Source organism: Erpetoichthys calabaricus, chromosome 7 (genome assembly GCF_900747795.2).
Source record: "Erpetoichthys calabaricus chromosome 7, fErpCal1.3, whole genome shotgun sequence".
Classification (NCBI taxonomy): Eukaryota; Metazoa; Chordata; class Cladistia; order Polypteriformes; family Polypteridae; genus Erpetoichthys; species Erpetoichthys calabaricus.
The window spans coordinates 51,039,403-51,058,619 of NC_041400.2; the positions used below are offsets into that span (position 1 = coordinate 51,039,403).

At 38.0% G+C, this 19,217-nt stretch overlaps 1 protein-coding gene across 1 annotated transcript in view; it reads left to right on the forward strand.

Moving 5' to 3' along the window:
• fam172a (family with sequence similarity 172 member A) overlaps positions 1–19,217 on the forward strand; it is a 744,353-nt gene that overhangs the window by 203,705 nt on the left and 521,431 nt on the right. Inside the window, exon 6 of the mRNA XM_051930185.1 lies at positions 7,097–7,288. Within this exon, the coding sequence (XP_051786145.1) occupies positions 7,097–7,288 (192 nt within the window). The remainder of the gene's footprint in view (positions 1–7,096; positions 7,289–19,217) is intronic.

A 19,217-nucleotide genomic window follows, 5' to 3' on the forward strand; every position in this document is an offset into this window, starting at 1 on the left:
GTGGTGGCGGCGCAGATCACCACCACAGAAAACCGGAAAAAGAACAGAAGAGAGAGTAGGGGATAGTACTGATTTTGGAGCCACCCTGAATAATAATGATAATTAATTGAATATACAGAGCATCAGGATTAAACTAAAATGAAGCTATGAGAAAGCCATGTTAAAGTAATGTGTTTTCAGCAGTGTTTTAAAGTGCTCCACTATATTAGCCTGGCGAATTCCTATTGGCAAGCTATGCTCTTGGCAGACACTCATTTGAAGATCTAAGGTTGTGATTTGGAGTGTAAGGTGTCAGACATTCCGAAATATAAGATGGAGCGAGATTATTTAAGGCTTTATAAACCATATGCAGTATTTTAAAGTCAATTCTGAATGATACAGGTAACCAATGTAATGACATCAAAACTGGAGAAATGTGCTTGGATTTTATTTTCCTAGCTAAGATTCTAGCAGCTGTATTCTTCACTAGTTGCAATCGATTTATGTCTTTTTTGGGTAGTCCTGAGAGGGGTGAGTTACAGTAATCTGTAAACAAAAAAACTGAAAACGAAAGCGTGAACTAATCGTGACTGAAAACAAAAGCGTGAACTAATTTCTCAGCATCTTTCAATGATTACATTCTTTATTTTCTGTTTGATTATCGGTTTGCTTTGTTTTTGTCTCTGTTTGTGAGTGCGTGTCGGGTCAAGACTGGGTGCATCCCTGGAATCTCCACCATAAAAATAAATAAATCACTGTCTTCTCGACGGTGTGAATCTTGGTGGCACCTGACCTCTACAGCGTTATTCATTTCTCCTTGCTGCTGATTGACTGCTGCCCTGTGACGCATCTCCAGCTGAGTGTTCTCGTGTTTTCCATTTTGTTCTTCTTAACCCTTAAACTGCCGCAACCGGCTAAAGTCGTTTCTCAGTGCCATTTGCCAGCACGTAGGAGCCGAGTATATTCGCCGACATACATTCATTGAACGCTGCAACTGGCTATAGTCGGTTCCCAGTGCAATTTACCAGCACGCCGGAGCTGATCAGTCAGTGCCGTACATTCATTGAGCAGCCAGCTCATGACCACTGCCGACCTCTGCAGCACTGCAGCCTCACTGTCTTAGGGATTGAGCCGCTGCACTAGACTAGCCTGCAATCATCAGCATTTACCTCTGTGTGCTTATGTGCTGCCAGTTCAAGCGCAGTTGGCTCGGTGATTTACTGAATTTCATCAATGGTGTCAGTTGCAACGTACATATTGTTCCAGTAGTTTTTAAAATAGTTTTTACAGTTCATTAGCAGTGTGTAAAATGATCAGTGTTGCAGTAATTGTGATTCTCTTTGCATGAAAAAAATCTGTTCCATTAAAATTTCAATCTTTCTTTGTGAATTGTGACATTTACTTAGAAAGTGCAGCAAAAAAGTATTTGGCGTCCAGGGATGCATTAACCCCCAAGTATGTGGCAGTTTAAGGTTTAAAGCCCCAAGATGGTGCCCTGCACCTTCAATCTAAGGCTTCTGGCAATGAAAACGCGCTTGCATGAATTACAGTACATATAGCGGTAACATTGGTATTTTACATTCTAGCACTGCGGGTGACATATCAGTACAGCACTGTACAGTATACGGATTTACCTTTACATTATGTTTTTTAGGTAGTGTATTAAGCTGAGGTTGAAATGAAATTAAAGTGTTTTGGGGGCATATTTAGGGTTTAAACTATAAAAATTGGCATTTTTTTTAACCACATCCACAATTTGCGGTTTTTCACAATTCGCAGGTGCTGTAGCAATGTAACCCCCGCGAATTTCGGTGGTGTACTGTATAGTGATAATCTTTATATGAAACGCATACTGAAGGCAGTTTTTTTAGAAAATTAACAATAATAGCAGTGGAAAAAATCCATGGCCAAACATTTATCCCATTAGAATTCTGTAGCATGTTTTCTGTTGAATTAGCAACATTAATGTTAGTAGTATTTGTTGAAGAATAGAACATAGCATTCTACCAAAAACAGGCATCAATCAATGCCTTTCCAAAGAAAATAAGAAGTTTCTTGACTGTGTATTCCACAGACCAATCTGTCTTCTGAATAACAATATTATGATCCTAGTGAAGGAGTTAGCTAAAGGAACAGAGAAAGTACTCCCATCCATAATTTCTAAAGATCAAGCCAGATTTACCTAAAAGACATCAAGTGTCAAATATTTAATGATTGTTAAATGTAATATATTTCCCAACATTGTGTAAGCTTCCAGAGATCCTACTATATTTGAATGAAGAAAAGGTGTGATAAAGGTGAGGGGCAGCTTCAGTGTGTGTAAAATAATACTACTTTACTGTTACTTGTAAATTAGGGTGTGGAAACAGACAAAGATGCTTATTATCACCAGTGCTTTTTGGCATTATTTTTGTACCCCTATCTTGGATGCAGTTCAAGACAATGGATTCATAATTGATGGGCTTGAACTAAAATGATTACTTTGTCATGTTTGCCAAATTGTAAAGAAGCTTTGGTAATTTCTTTGTAAGGCAAATTAATTTTTTTTCTAATTTTAAGTAAAATTGGTTCTTTTACTACTTCATTACAGTTAATGGGTTAAGACTCTGTAACTTAAGCAAGAAAAGGAAATGTGCTAGCAATATGGTATAAGATGCTACATTGTTTATTACATACTGACATCCTACCCAGTATTCCATGTTTTAGCATTGTTAGGGTTTAAGATTTTATTTTATGTCCAATGAAATTTAATTCCTGTAAAATCTTTACATGGGGCATTCCCAAAACATATGCCACATTGCCTTAATACAGGATTCATAATTAAGAGTTTTCATTATTTTGGATAATGTAAATCAAGATAAATGTATACAGTGTCCAGTCCTGAGTTTAATTAGACCTTGACTGAAATAAATTGCTAAGTGTATTTTATTAACAGCTACTTTCCATTCATTATCTGAAATTCTGGCTCAATGTTTCCATCAATGTACTCATCAGAAGATATTTTTAAACATCAGCAGATGAGCCCCTGAGTGCCAGTCCCTTTTCTGGATCAAAATGTGTGACCTTAATGCAGGAGTTTTAACCTTAGAGCCACATATGACTCTTAATTCCTCACTTTGTGGTCAAATGTATTCTACTACCTTTCACTGATGGCAGGAGAGAGTGAAGGACAGAGAAATTATAAATGCCTTAAATAACTCAAATTATGTATAAAAATATTATTGGAGACTGATTAGTCTACCTAAGTAATTTGGATCAATTAACTCTTGGTTTCAGTATTAAAAAACAATTGGTGCAGTAGGCGAAGCAAATGACCAATCAAGTTCAATTCCATTGCTTTCACACCCTATCATTAACTTGAATGAATTGGAATGTTTAAAGTCTACATATCTCATTTCCATAAACAGAGATAGTGATAAATCTGTGCTGGAGGGAAAAAAAGATTTTTTTTCAGACTTTGAAGTAAAAATGACTGTATAATAGAACATTATATTCACTACTAGTCATTTAGCCCATTACAATAACGGGTGCTAGAAAAAGTAGTGCATAAACATTAGTAGGAACAGTCTATATTAAATGGCAAGGTACTTTGACATCCTTCTTTTTGTTGGTCGTATTTTTCTTTCTTTCAGCCTTTCTTTTGTTGATGTTTACTTGCTGAGCTGACCGTTCTTCGTGGGCTGCCACCGTGTATTGTGTGTCTTAAATTTTCTGTGACAGTAATACTGTCTTGTACGGCTCTATTCAGTAAGGGCGCGCACAAAAAGGCGAGCTTCAAAAGGGCAACCTCAATTTACCGCGGCGAATAAAGGCGTTCGTAGATAATTTAGTTCAAATGGCTCTGGAATATGTGATGAGCAACAAAGGTGCAGATCTTTATTTATGCGCGCCTTTATTCGCTGCGCCCAATTGAGGTCGCCCTTTTGAGGCTCACCTTTTTGTGCGCACCCTTATTGAAGGATACCGTCTTGTACGTCCGCTGGCTTGTACGTCCGTAATACACCTTTAATTTTCTGTGCCGGTAATACAGGCGTGCGCGTCGGTAATATGCCTTTAATCTCCTCTGACAGTAATACTGGCTTGTATGTGGCTGTAATATGTGTCACTGTATTGTTCCATCCATCCATTTTCCAACCCGCTGAATCCGAACATAGGGTCACGGGGGTCTGCTGGAGCCAATCCCAGCCAACACAGGGCACAAGGCAGGAACCAATCCCGGGCAGGGTGCCAACCCACCGCAGGTCACTGTATTGTGTACCTTTAATTTCCTCTCGCAGCAATACTGGTTTGTATTTCTGTAAAACGCCTCTAACTTTCTCTGACAGTAATATCGCGCATCGCACCGTGCCCCGTGCATGCGCACTTCATCAGAAGACACCCACACACGGACACCTGGACGCACATAGGGATTTTATATATATAGATGATATGACAATCATGCAAATTCAGCAGTAAAACAAGAGAAAATTTGTGGTTAAATAATGACAAAGAAAAATCATTGCAGATGGTTCACAAACATACTATACTGTATATTTCTTAGGTCTGTGCTAAGTACAGTTAAATAAAAATACTTCATATTGAACATATTTTATATATCTATATCATAAGGTGCTTCACACTTAGTAAAACAATAATGTAATAAATGTAAATTAATAATAAATAAAAAGCACACATTTAGAAAAATATTGGAAACAGCAAATTAAAAGCAGTCAGTAAGCGTAAGTTTTTATTCAATTTTTAAAAATTTTATTTGAAGAAAATAAAATTGCATACAACTGAAACTTATACAATAAAAGACTGCATAGTAAAATTAGAAAAAAAAAATCAGAAAATTAACAAAGGAATGCATTGAAACAGAATTCAACCCCCACCAGAGAGAAAGAGAAGAGAGCCAACAGCATGTTCAAAAAGGAGACGTTTGTTAGTGGAATCTGTGAGCAAGTGATACACCATCTATGGTCTAGCGACCCATATTCTGCCTACAAAACAAAACAAAATTCTGATTTGAACGTATCTATAGTAGAAATATTGTATTGCTGAAAGTTAAATTTGAAGCGCAGTTGTTCATAAGATGGAAAAACATTATCTATATACAGTTCTCTAAGTGTAAAGTTTTTAAATTAACTTTAAAACTACTAATCATCTCTTAGCTCCTACAAAAAAGTATTCAATAATCTGGGCACGCAATACTGTTATTGAATGCAGTTTCTCCCCTACACTTAAAATTAGCTAAAGCAATTACGAAGAACAAGGATTCCTTGGGGCTGATGCGGTGTTAGACAACTATAATATATTATCATTAGACAATGCAGTGCCCTATGTATAAAGTCAGTCTGTCTCATGGTTACTTACAAACTACTGGGGCTAGAACCTTGATATTGGTCTTGATCAAAAATGTCACCGGATGCGTTCTGCTAATTCAAAAAATTTGAGGTAGCATTAGCTTTAAAAAACTGATATGTGCGCATGGGTTTCTTGTTGAAAAAAGAACAGGAAGGCCTGTGACATCTGCTGAGTGGTAAGCAAAATGCAGAAGCCTATGACATGATGAAGAACACCATAGTAATAATAATAAGAAAAGCAGTGCAATTTATCGACCATCAAGTGCGGAATACTGAATGCAAGAATAATAAAGATGGAAAAATGCATGTGGCCAGAGGTCCAGATGTTTCAGTAGTGAACTAATAAAAAGAACCTTGAAATTATTTGCAAATGTTCATATGAATCCAAAGAATATTGTTATAAAGAAGAGTGATAGGTGTTCTTTTTGACTTTGCCAACTGTCATGCTGCTGCATTTTGCATTATTTGCAAAGGGTTTGTAAAATTTCAGGCAAACCAGTTTTAAGAGCATTAAGAAGTAATCGTTTTTACTAATTAAAAAAAAGAATGCATATGACAGTAAAGATCTCACCGTAGATTTTGTTGGTCAGCAGCTTCTCATTGGAGAAATTCTTTTTTGTCTTGTGGAAATAACAACAGAAGCTGACAAGGTCTAGATGTTGTAGCCAATTAAATCTAGTAAATGATCTGTTCTGAGATAACATTCTGCACACCGATACTGTATGTGGTTGTGATTTGCCTGGTGACCTGTCTTCTTGCTTACACAATTATCACCATTCTGTTCGATCCTCTGATCCAAGAGTTATTTTTATTGTTAGCTTTCTGTTTTTCTCACTAATTTCAGTAAAACCTTGAAAAGTTGTAAGAAGACCATATTGGTAGTTGTTTAGGAGATGCTAGAAGTGGCATGTCTAGTGCTATCTTTCCATGTCCAAAGTCACTAAGACCACTTGTTTTGTTTGTTCCAACACTAACTAATGCTGGAATAGCTGGTGTGCCTGATTTTTGATACATACCACTATCGTGATTTGTTATGTATTGGGATGTAGAATTTGTGTGTAAGTGAGGGATGAACCTAATAAACTGGCTATTCAGTGGACTTATATAGATAGTAGCTAATGTTGTGTTTTTGAGTGTGTTTTAACCTAGAAAGGTAGATCATTTTTAGTCACATTTCAAAGCAAAAATACATTGAATTGGAATTATTATAATACTTTGTTATATGAGATTGGCAAGATCTTTGATTTCAGAATTTTAAAATGATACAGTAAATGAAAACAACATGCATACCATTATTTAAGTAAAGAAAAGATGCATAAAATTGGAATATTACTGTAAATCCAATTAGGATTAATGAAATGTTAAGTTATAGTGTCCAATAAACATTAATTTTGAAAAAATATTATGAGCAGTAAATGTTATTTGAGACTAGCATTCAGTGAAATCAGTTCTGACAAAAGTAGTTTAATTTATATCTTTACACACACAAATTTTATGTACTGTACACACATACATATATATAGATGGACAATTTGTGTCTTTTCCACTTAAAGCATAACTGCTTTTTAATGTTTTTGTTTTTTTTTTTTTCATATTAAAGGTTACAGCTATGAATGTAAAGTTCACAATGCAATGTCCAACAAGCTAGTGTACTGACCTGTCTAACTGCCATAAAATGTGTTTGACTTGAAGCAGTAATCGGGACTCCTGTTGTATACTTAATGGTGCATGTAACAGTTTGACAAAAACTAATTTTTACTCTGATTTGTTGCCAGGTGGATGCTACAGAGAATGAACCAAAGAGCTTTATTTTTCTGAGTGAAGATGCCTTGAGCAATCCAGATAAGTTGCTTGTTCTGATTCATGGAAGTGGAGTTGTTAGAGCTGGACAGTGGGCTCGAAGGCTTATCATCAATGAGGATCTTGAGAGTGGAACACAAATCCCCTTTATTAAAAGGGCTACTAAGGTTAGAACTGAATAATTGTTTAACAATTTAGTCATTTACATACTCTTGTATATGTTAATTCATACCATTCAAACATGAATATTGAGCTGCTTGGATTTTTAAATGTTGCTTGAATTGTGCAATTATATTTATATCTTTGTTAAGCTGTTTTCATTATATTTAAGAAATTATTAGTATACATAGTATGACTTGTTATTCACTGCACCATTTAAAAAGGAGGAGGCAATTGGGAGCATGGGTTGATTACAGCCACTGCTGCACCCATCACATGGTGAACCACCCGGACTAGGACCCGAGTGCAGCCTTGCAACTGGAACAGTGTGAGGTTTTTATACAGTAGCAGGAGTGCCAATCCTGCCACCAACCCCCAAGATTTCCATGCAATTTGGAGGACCTGCTTGCAGGGTTGGGTGCAGGTTAATGTCATACCCAGAATGAACCGGTTGCAGGTTAAGGGCCTTTGCTCAAGGGCTCAATAAACTAGAGTCACTTCTTGTTTTTATGGGATTTGAACTGACAACCTTCTGATTGCCGGCACAGATCTCTAGCCTCAGAGCCACCACTCCGCGCTTACTGCACCATTTAAAAATAGCATAATGAAAATAGTTCAGATTATCATTGGAATAATAGAAGTGTCAGAAACATATTTACATGTAATTATTTAAATATACTGTTTGTAAATTTGAAAATGACTTTGAAGTAATTAAAATAGTTGCTAGACCTAAGAGTGTGACCAAAACTAAGCATTTTAAGAGCACTTAGTTTCAAAAAGAATATCCTCTTGAAATGCTTGTCTGTATAACAATTGCTTGTGTAACCACCTTTAAAAAGGTTTATAAGGTCTGCAAACCAGGTACTGTATGCAGATGGCGGAACACAAGTTTAATCTGTCAGAGAACAAATGAAGTTCTAATAACTGACAGTTAACTACAAAACCAAACTGCAGACATGTCTATACTGGAGTAATTTGCATGTATACACTTACAAAATTAAATTAACATAATGTAAGGTATTAACTGGTAGAACACAAAATAAAACATTCTGCTTACTGCAAGTTCACTACAAAACTTGTAATGCAGAAATTAAATACGTCCAATAACTACTGCACAAATACTGCTTTTGTGCTGAGCCCCATTTACTTCTTAAATACATGGTATCTTATGCTGGTTTGTGTATAAAGTACAAAACACAAAAACATCTTTAAAATATACAGTACTGTTTACAAACAAATTATGCACCTTAATATATCTGGAAATAATATTTTCACAAATTGTGCAACAATTAAATAAAAAGCAAGCACAAGCTGTGTTCTTGCCAAACTGCAGCCACTACTGAACCAGGAGTATGCCTGTTTTTTATGTGTGAAGTAAAATTTCTTTTTTGTGAAAATTTCCAGTGTCTTGGTTAAGTTGATGTTAACTTCAGCTTTTCACTGATTCAACCACAAGTTTTAATATCAAAGTATTGGGCCTTATTCTCCCATCAAAAATATCAAATCCAACCTCAGCCCATCGGTTTTTTAAACAGCCCAAATTTCATTCTCTTCGACTTCTCTTTGGCTGCTCCTTCTCTGTCAGATTATTTTAAGAAATTAGGAAGAGGGCACTAGCATGGGAGAACTGCTTGATAGTTCGAGCCTCTGAGAAAAAAGTTTTTACCAGTAACATGCAGAAGTTTAGGTACTGTCCAAGGGACAGCCTACTCAAGGTTTAGTACTATAAGCTGGGTCCATATTACATTGATCCTCACACTATTTTGGAAAACATAGCTCCAGTCTTTTATAAGCTGGCCCTTCTAACCTGTTTTTAAAAATTTACCTGACCTTTCAGGTTTCCAGACTCAAGCCTGTTTTTCATAGTCTTTTTAATCCTATTAAAATTAAATATGGAATTCAGAAAATGATTGACATAGAGATAGTGTCTATATTCCTGGTATTTATTAATTTATTATGGAATTCTAGTGGACCCTAGTTTGATTTTCATATATATTTTGCCAGCTTGCTACTCCAAAGGGGTCTGGTGGTTACATCGTTTTTTTGCTTGTTGGCTTAGTTTTGTTTTCTTATACATTTCCGCTGCCATTTTGTTTATTAATATATATTATAATTATATATTAGAATTTCATTATTTTAGTATCATTGCGTAGAATGGAATTTTTGTTATCTTTTTTCAGCTTTAAAATGTTAAAAGTCTTTAAAGATAATACTTATGAAGACCATACAGCAGTTTAACAGGACAGTTTCCACTCAGAACAGGCCTTACCATGGTCGACCAAAGAAGTTGAGCGCACGTGCTCAGTGTCATATCCTGTGGTTGTCTTTTGAAAATAGACATATGAATTGTGTCAGCATTGCTGCAGAGGTTGAAGGGGTGGGGGGTCATCCTGTCAGTGCTCAGACCATACTCCGCACACTGCATCAAATTGGTCTGCATGGCTGTTGTCCCAGAAGGAAGCCTCTTCTAAAGATGATGCACAAGGAAGCCTGCAAACAGTTTGCTGAAGACAAGCAGACTAAGGACATGGATTACTGGAACCATGTTCTGTGGTCTGATGAGACCAAGATAAACTTATTTGGTTCAGATGGTGTCAAGCGTGTGTGGCGGCAACCAGGTGAGGAGTACAAAGACAAGTGTGTCTTGCTTACAGTCAAGCATGGTGGTGGGAGTATCATGATTTGGGGCTGCATGAGTGCTGTTGGCACTGGGGAGCTACAGTTCATTGAGGGAACCATGAATGCTAACATACTGAAGCAGAGCATGATCCCCTCCCTTCGGAAACTGGGCTGCAGGGCAGTATTCCAACATAACGACCCCAAATACATCTGTAAGACGACCACTGCCTTTGCTAAAAAAACTGAGGGTAAAGGTGCTGGACTGGCCAAGCATGTCTCCAGACCTAAACCCTATTGAACATCTGTGGGGCATCCTCAAACGGAAGGTGGAGGAGTGCAAGGTTTCTAGCATCCACCAGCTCCGTGATGTCATCATGGAGGAGTGGAAGAGGATTCCAGTGGCAACCTGTGAAGCTCTAGTGAACTCCATGCCCAAGAGAGTTAAGGCAGTGCTGGAAAATAATGGTGGCCACACAAAATATTGACACTTTGGGCACAATTTGGACATTTTTCACTTAGGGGTGTACTCACTTTTGTTGCCAGCGGTTTAGACATTAATGGCTGTGTGTTGAGTTATTTTGAGGGGACAGCAAATTTACACTGTTATACAAGCTGTACATGGACTACTTTACATTGTATCAAAGTGTCGTATCTTCGGTATTATCCCATGAAAAGATATAATAAAATATTTTATTTACAAAAATGTGAGGGGTGTACTCACTTTTGTGAGATACTGTATTGCATTTAGCTGTATTATTATATTTACAGAAGTGAACACTTTACCCTATCTCTTCTGGTGACTGGAGAGCACAGAATGTAAACACACAGCTAAGCAACTAAAATGTGATCGCCTGACCACCTTCAGTGTCGTCATCATTACAGGGAAGTTAGGAATTTATGAATGAATTAACATTACAAAATCACTGATAGTGGCACCATTTTTCTATTTTTTCTAATTTAATCCCTGTTTGACAACTATAATGAAAAAATAAAGCATGGAAGTCTGCTTTCCTTTTTGGAAAAGAAAAGAGTATGCCTCCTGGAGAAGAAAGAGTCATAGTAGCAGTGAAGTCAGACTTTGGTCCTAGGTACAAGTGAGGTGTGGCTGCAGGCTGTGGAATATAGCACAGAGTGTGACAATCTGGCATATAACTCTAGGAATTTTATGTTTTAGGAGAGATCACCACAAAACCTGTCCATCATAAAACACTGCCTGATTTGTCATCAATACAGTACAGTACTTGATTAATGTCAAAAGGCAACTGGTGCATGGTATGTTGTTCCGCTTAACAGATAAACAGAAATGGACAGCCATCAGTTGCTTGGGAGTTGCAATAAAGAATTGAGCAAAGGTCTGCAGTTACAAATACAGCTTAGCTTATTCTGTTGGGCTGAGAGCTGGCAATGTAAACTGCCACTGTACAGTAACAAATGGATAGTATCAGAGAAACTTCAAAGGTCAGAACCTAAGAACAGATCACAGTTGTCAAGAAAAAACATCATGGCTGTTTATGTTTAACTACCCTTGCTGTAGTACAACAAAGCAGTCCCAAGATAATTACAATGATTTGAATACCAAAACACAATACAAAAGAAAATACAGAAAATAATAAAAAGATTGAAAGTCTGCAAAAGATGAGTCAACATTTGATAGTAGGTCTCTTCTTGCTTCCTTCATCATGTCATGGCAAAGATTCCTCATTTTCTCATTTCCATGCATGAATATAGAACCCAGCTCCTCTACTTATTACTGGAATTGACTATCGCTGATGCTAAATAGAATTGTGAAAAGATGTCATCCATTCACTTCATCGCTTTCCTCTAAGCAAGGACAAGACTGTTTAGAAAGACTACTAAAAGAATATTGATAAATTTGACGGTTATAGAGTTTTAGGAACAAATTATTGACTCAAGAAGAAAGCAATTGCTCAAGAAAACCTCTTTGAAACATTTTGTTAGGATCATATCAAGATGTGTGATGCATAACATAAGCAACTCAGGATGATTATACTTTTATTTTCACCTACCTGGGCAGAGGCATATCAAATATTTTTCAAATTAAAGTTATTTTTTCCCCCAATCATGGTATACAGTAGACCCCTGTGAAGTCGTGGTTCAGGGTTTGCGGACTCAGTCGTTCGCAGATTTTTTTCTTAGAACCTAACTATTAATTGTTAGCGGAATGCGCAAATATCCTCCGCAATTTTTTATGGCTTTTTTCGTGGCAATACTTTGCTGTAGAGAGAACAGGAAGCAACTGCTGAGGGAAACACGGTTTGGGATGGTGAAAGTAGCCAATCCAAGGCCGTTATTCATTTCTCCTTGCTGATGATTGACTGCTGCTTTGTGACGCGTCGCCAGGTGAGTGGATTTACCACCGCAGTTTGGGATGGTGAAAGTAGCCAATCCAAGAGCGTTATTCATTTCTCCTTGCTGATGATTGACTGCTGCTTTGTGACGCGTCTCCAGCTGAGTGTCCTCGTGTTTTCCATTTTGTTATTGTTTTGTTATTTTTAAACGCACACAAAGTTTAAAACACTCCAGGAGAAGGTTGATTTGCTCTGGGAACTAAAAAGTTGTCAATGTCAATTTATTTATATAGCACATTTAAAGCAATATAGGAATGCTGTGGCCAAAGTGCTTTACAATAATAGAATAAAAAAAAACAGACAAATAACATAAATAGAAATAAAAATATATGAACATAAATAAAAATAAATAATAAATAGAAGTGATGTTGTATAATCACAATGAGGAAACCATCAGTATTACTGAAGGTCACGGAATGCAAGTGAAAGAAATGAGTCTTTAATCTTGTTTTAAACAGTTCAATTGTAGATGACTCCTTTATATGATGAGGTAAAGAGTTCCACAGGTGAGGAGCAGCAGCTGCAAAAGCCCTGTCCCCCTTGGTTTTACACTTGGTACGAGGGACAACAAGAGACAACTGACCAGAAGATCTAAACACTCTGGATGGCTGGTAAAACACACAATTTGGATAAATAGGCAGGAGCAAGTCCATGTAAAGATTTAAAAACTAGCAACAAGATTTTAAAATCAATTTGAAAACTGACAGGCAGCCAGTGTAAAGAAGCTAAAATAGGAGAAACAGAATCATACCTTCTTGCCCCAACCAGAAAGCGAGTGGCAGCATTTTGGACCAACTGTAACCTGTATATCAGGGATTTGCTAATCCCAGAATAAAGTGAGTTTCAGTAATCAAGGCGAAAAAAAATAAAAGCATGAGTAGCTTTCTCAAGATCCCTAGAAGATAAAAAGGCTTGATCTTACCTAATAGACGAAGCTGGAAAAAGCAACTCTTGACTACTGAATTTACTTGTTTCTCGAAAGAGAGGTTACTGTCAAAGATAACATCAAGATTGCGGACTTGAGGTTTGCAAAAGACAGAGAAAGAGCCGAGAAGTTCAAGAACAATTTGGGCTTTAGCTGATGGACCCACTATAAGCACCTTCGTTTTATTTTGATTCAGATCAAGAAAATTATTAGCCATCCAGGATCTTAGTTCAGAATGACAGTTGTGTAGTTGATTTATTGCAGAGTTGCAGACAGGAATATAAACATGTTTGTCATCAGCATAGCAGTGAAAAGCAATGTTAAATTTCCTAAAAATAGCTCCAATAGGATGAAGGTATATAGAGAATAAAATAGGACCCAAAATGGATCCCTGAGGAACACCATATTTAAGAGGAGCAGTAGACGAAAAAGAGGAATTTAAAGTCACTGAAATGCGTCTACTAGTTAAATATGACCTGAACCAGTTAAGAGCAGCCCCTTTAAGCCCCACAAGATGTTCAAGCCGCATCAGCAATATCTCATGGTCAATAATGTCAAAGGCAGTGGACAGGTCAAGGAGGAGAAGGACTGCCACGTCACCCGAGTCCGTAATAATAGAGATGTCATTGAATACTTTCAGGAGGGCGGTCTCAACACCATGAAAACACCTAAAGCCAGATTGGTAGATCTCAAATAAATTATTGGAGTTAAGGTGATCGACCAATTGATTATAAATAATTCTTTCTAGAATTTTAGCCAGAAATGGCAGTTAGGAAATTGGGCGAAAATTGGCTAAAACTCCAGGATCTAATTCTGCCTTTTTTAGACAGGGACGGACCGCAGCATGTTTAAAAAATGAGGGTACAACCCCCGCACTTATAGAATCATTGATAATGGTTAGTAAAGATGTGCCCAAAACGTCAAAGGCTTCCACTAAGAGACGTGGTGGAACAATATCGAGAGGGCTGGGAGGTAGTTTAAGGGTGTCAATAGTTCTTTTTAACTGTGAAACTGAGACTAGATCAAAGGATTCTAAGACAACTAGGGGGCTCCACCCCCTGCTCGCTTCGCTCGCCAACCCCTGGTGTTGGGAATGACAAAGAGCGTGATGTATGAATGAGATATAGAATAGTGTGACGGTGTAGATGATGCAAATAGAAAGCAAACAATAAAGTGTGTGGCACAGTGTAAAGGTTTATTTGAAAATTTCTTTGTACACGCCGTTTAAGTGTAAAAGGTAATTCCAGGTCAGAACTTGTAAGGTCAATGAAGATGGTTATTGTTGTGATCAGTCAAGTTTGTCAGAGCTTAGAAAGAGTTGTGTCTCTCCAGGAAGTAATGGAATGACTTGGGTATTTATGTTTTCCACATTAATATTTTTTGGACATAATATAGTGCGTTGTGTTAAAAGGGGCATTTGGTCTAATGAGATTGCTGTTCCAAATCTCTCTGTAACTAAGTCGTCGCAGATAAAGGCTTGAGGAATTGTAATAATATGTGGCTGAAGTCCATCTGTATTGGTGAGTGTACCATCTCTCAGTTGTAATAAGCAATTGTTATGATCTGGTTCTGGACATCGTATCTTTTTTACTAACTGTATCTTTTGAAAGCAATGCCAATTGTCTGCGTATTTTAAGGTGCACTGAACAATAGCTGAGCGCATGGCATCAGGAAGAATAGCTAATCACTGTCTTAAATCTCCTCCTCATAAAAGTACCTTTCCTCCAAAGCGAATATTATTATTCATAAACGTTTGTAGAAGTTTATGAATGGTGTTGAGTAAGTGACTTCATGCCATTGTACATTCATCAATAATTAACATTTTTTCAAGACGGATGTCACGTGCAGTGCCACCGTTAATGTTCATAGTGGATACCGATTTGTAGGATCTAATGCAGTTGATAAAGATTTCACTTTCAGGTACATCGTTAGTTAGAAGCTCCTGTAGATATTCAGTATATGAATGTAAAGAAGGCAGTCTAATTTGACCCTTTTGACAACAACGTGTAAATGTATTACTTGTATTGCCAGTTGTTTCTTCAGGGAAGTGAACTGAATGACAGTGATTGCAAATGACATTCATTAATCCGAATGAATTTTCCTGGTGTATGTTTTGCTTGTGCCGTTTGAGAGGCGCGTTGTTGCATGTGTAGTATTTGGGACGTGTTGTTTTGGAGCTGTAATCGATTTGCCTGTGCTGTGTGAGAAGCCCGTTGTAGCCTTCCTTGCCGTTAACGTATGTCTGAGACGGGAGGTGTTTCGTTTTGAATCCGTGCCTGTTGCGATGCAGCACTTTGATTGATAGATTGTGTCATGTGGATCTAGGATGTAGATTTGTGCATATTTGCGTTGTTGATTTGTTTCAGGGTGCACTGTTCCAATGCGATGCAGTATTTGTGCACATATGCGAAAGCAGTATGGGCCATTGCCTTTTGGTGGCCTGATATTTACTCCGGTAGATGCAAAAGCAAATGAACTATTGTAGGATCTAATGCAGTTCATAAAGTTTTTATTTTAGGTACATCGTTAGTTAGAAGCTTTAGTTGAGCTTTGCGTTTTTGGAGTCGAGACATTTTTTCTTTTAGAAATATGGATAAGTAATAAGGAGTATTGCACTTACTGTTAATATGGAGCCTTTTCTGCGGTTGAACGGTTAATAGTGCCTTATTGTAATGAGATCCACCTATGCTGCATAGCCGTCTATTTTGTTGTTTCTTTCGTGTTCGTGTGTTTGTTCCTGTTATCCTTCCCTTTTCGTTTTGTACCCGTGTCCGTGTATTCATGACTTGTTTCTTTCTCAGCATGCGAAGTATGGATAAGTAATAAGGAGGATCGCACTCACTGTTAATATGTTTCCTTTTCTGCAGTTGAACGGTTAATAGTGCTTTATTGTAAGGAGATCCACCTATGCTGTCTAGTGTGAAGGTGTTGACGTTCACTTTAGAATATGTGGCTTTGGGTGTCACTTCTTATGGATGTGTGTGGGGGGGGGGGGGGGGGGGTGAGGATTGTTGTTGCGCGAGCGTCTTCTTTCTTTTTGTGTTCCTGTGTCTTGTTGAATCCCCCTCTTTGTGTGTGTCCCGTCCCTTGCTTGTAGGGTCTGTGGGGTGGTTTTGTGTTCTTTTTTTTTTGTGTTCCATGGGCTTGTTGAATCCCCCTCTTGGTGTGTGTCCCGTCCGATGCCTGTAGGGTGGGGGTGCCTTGCTGTTGTGTGCGAGCCTCTTTTTTTTTTTTTTTTTTTTTGGGTCTAGTTTTGTGTGCAATGTGTTTCGTGCTTTGCCTGTGTTTGACTACTTTTTTATGTGCCTTTTCCTTTTTTCGGTGCTCGTTGCGCTTCATTACTTTGACTCCTTTTTTCTCTTTTTTCTGTGCTCACTCCTTTTTTCTGTGGTCTTGTCCGCCTCTCGCGGCCCCTCATCCGCCTCTCGCGGCCTCTTTTGTCCCCCTCTCGCGGCTCCTCATCCGCCTCTCGCGGACTCTTTTTGCGCCTGCGCAGTACGTCTTTTTGCGGCTACGGCCCATGGCCGGATGTCCCTGCGTCCATCCGGTTTAGCATTCTCGGTTAGTAATATGGATGCCCTGTTTAACAGTACGAAGTTCATAGCCAGTTTGAACAATGCCACAGCGGATAGTATCAATTTTGCTGACAAAGAATGATAGAAACTGATCACATGAATGAACAGTGCTATTTAATCCCATCACAGAATGAGGGTGAATGGCCACATTAATTGAATTAAATAAGACCCTAGGATTCTTAGAATGACGGGATACTAAATCAGCAAAGAAATCATGTTTAGATTTCTTAATGGCTGCCTGGAAGTTGAATAGAGAAGTTCTAAAAATCTGTTTAGAAACAATCAGTCCATCTTTTTTCCAACGCCGTTCAGCAGCTCGACAGGCGCGGCGCAGCGATCGCGTAGTATCATTTAGCCAGGGAGCAGGTCTTCCCTTATTACTGTGTATCTTGGGTGGAGCAATTGAGTCTAAAACCGTTTTAGAAGAAGAATTAAAATTTAAGACCGAATCATCGATACTATTTTTTTGGACATGCACATCAAGACTAGAGAATATGGCTTTAAATTCGGATATAATAGAAGAATTTAAAAAGCGAGCGCAGCATGGAGCGCAGCGTGGAGCACAGCTAGTAGACGGGACATCAACAGTAATATTCATATCCATCATTATAGAAAAGTGATCAGTGAAAGAAACATCGCATAAATCAATATTATTAACTGAAATATCACAAGTAAGAACGAGATCAAGGGTGTGACCGAGAGAGTGAGTTGGCGTATTAATATGCTGGATAAAATCAAATGAGTCCAATAGTGATAAAAAGTCACCAACAATAAATACTTTGTCATGGGAAAGGGTGATATCAGTCAGGAGATCAGAGAATTCAGAAATGAAGGTATCATTAAATACAGGAGGTCTATAAACCACGGCAAACAACAAAGAAGGGGAGCTGCACACTTCGAAAAGTTGCAGTTCGAAGCAGCTAAATGGACCCTTTGTAAGGCTCTGACACAAAAACATACTTTTAAAAACAGTGGCAATGCTCCCACCACGATGAGTCAGCTGTGGAGAGTTTAAAAATGAATAACTTGATGGTACTACATCGATAAAACATGAAGAGTCACCATTTAAAATCCAGGTTTCAGTGATGAAAAAGAAATCCAGATTATCTGAAGTAATAAAGTCTTACAGAATAAAAGTTTTATTAGACACTGATCTCACGTTCAAGAGAACAGTCTTGATAGAAGTAGAAGAGCTCGTTGCGGAGTGAGTGTGCGAAGATTTGCGGCGTTTACTCCCCGAGAGCACACAGAGGAAAAGCGATGCCGCCTAGAAATGAAGAACTTAAATCCGGTGTCCAGCGCCCATGAACCAGGAATGGAGTCCTGAGCAGGAGAAGATGGGTCATAGATGACTCGCAGGCATCGGGAATCAAAGCTCTGGGACTTGAGTCAGCGTTGTTTAACAGCAATTCCAGCTCTTTTTCCACGACGACGGCGGGTGCGTTTGCTGCAGTAACGCACCACTATGGCATTAATGAAAGCACCGTATGCTACATAAAGAAGCAGCGATCTGGAGTACCATATCTGTAAGTTTCTGTGAAAGTGCCAAAAAGGAAAAGACTGTAAGGAATAAAAATATCGTCAGGATGGAACCTGCCTTGGCACTGTGGATCACCGACTGCAGGAAGATGGTAACATCATCCGTGAGAAAGCACAGAAATTGTACCAGCAGTTTGTTGCAGGAGATAATGTAGCAACTTCCTATCACAATGTTCCTGAAACCTATAAAGAAAAGCCAGCACGAAACCCCACCAGAAGAAGACCCATACAAAGATACGACTCCTCCTGAAGCACCTGAAGAAGAGGCTCCACCCAAGGAGTTTTAAATCTACTAAAGTTTTAAAGCTACTTCATCATCATCATTAATATCATTCATCATTGGTGAGTACCCGTACATTTTACTGTTTTAATTAAATGAAATTATCAGACCCCCGTGATCCTGTAGTTAGGATATAGTGGGTTGGATAATGGGTGGATGGATGGATTATGTATTTACTTATGACAAAGAAAATGACAGCGCATACCAAAGAAAACGCACTTGTATGAATTACAGTACGTATAGCGGTAACATCGTTATTTTACATTCTAGCACCGTGGGAGACATAGCAGTACAGTACTGTACAGTAGACGGGTTTACCTTTACATTCTGTTTTTAGGTAATGTATTAAGGTATTTTTTTAGGTAATGTATTAATGTATTAAGCTGAGTTTGCAACGAAATTAAAGTGCTTTGAGGGCATACTGTATTTAGGGTTGAAACTATAAAAAAAGGCATTTAAAAGGCATTTTTTAACCACATCCAAAAGTCGCGGTTTTTCACTATTCGCGGGTGCTCTAGGAACGTAATCCCCGCAAATTTTGGGAGTGTACTGTACATGAATTTTGTTCTTAAGTGAAGCTTTTTTATATATTTTATTTTAAAGACTACAGTTTCTGTGGTTGCATCTTAA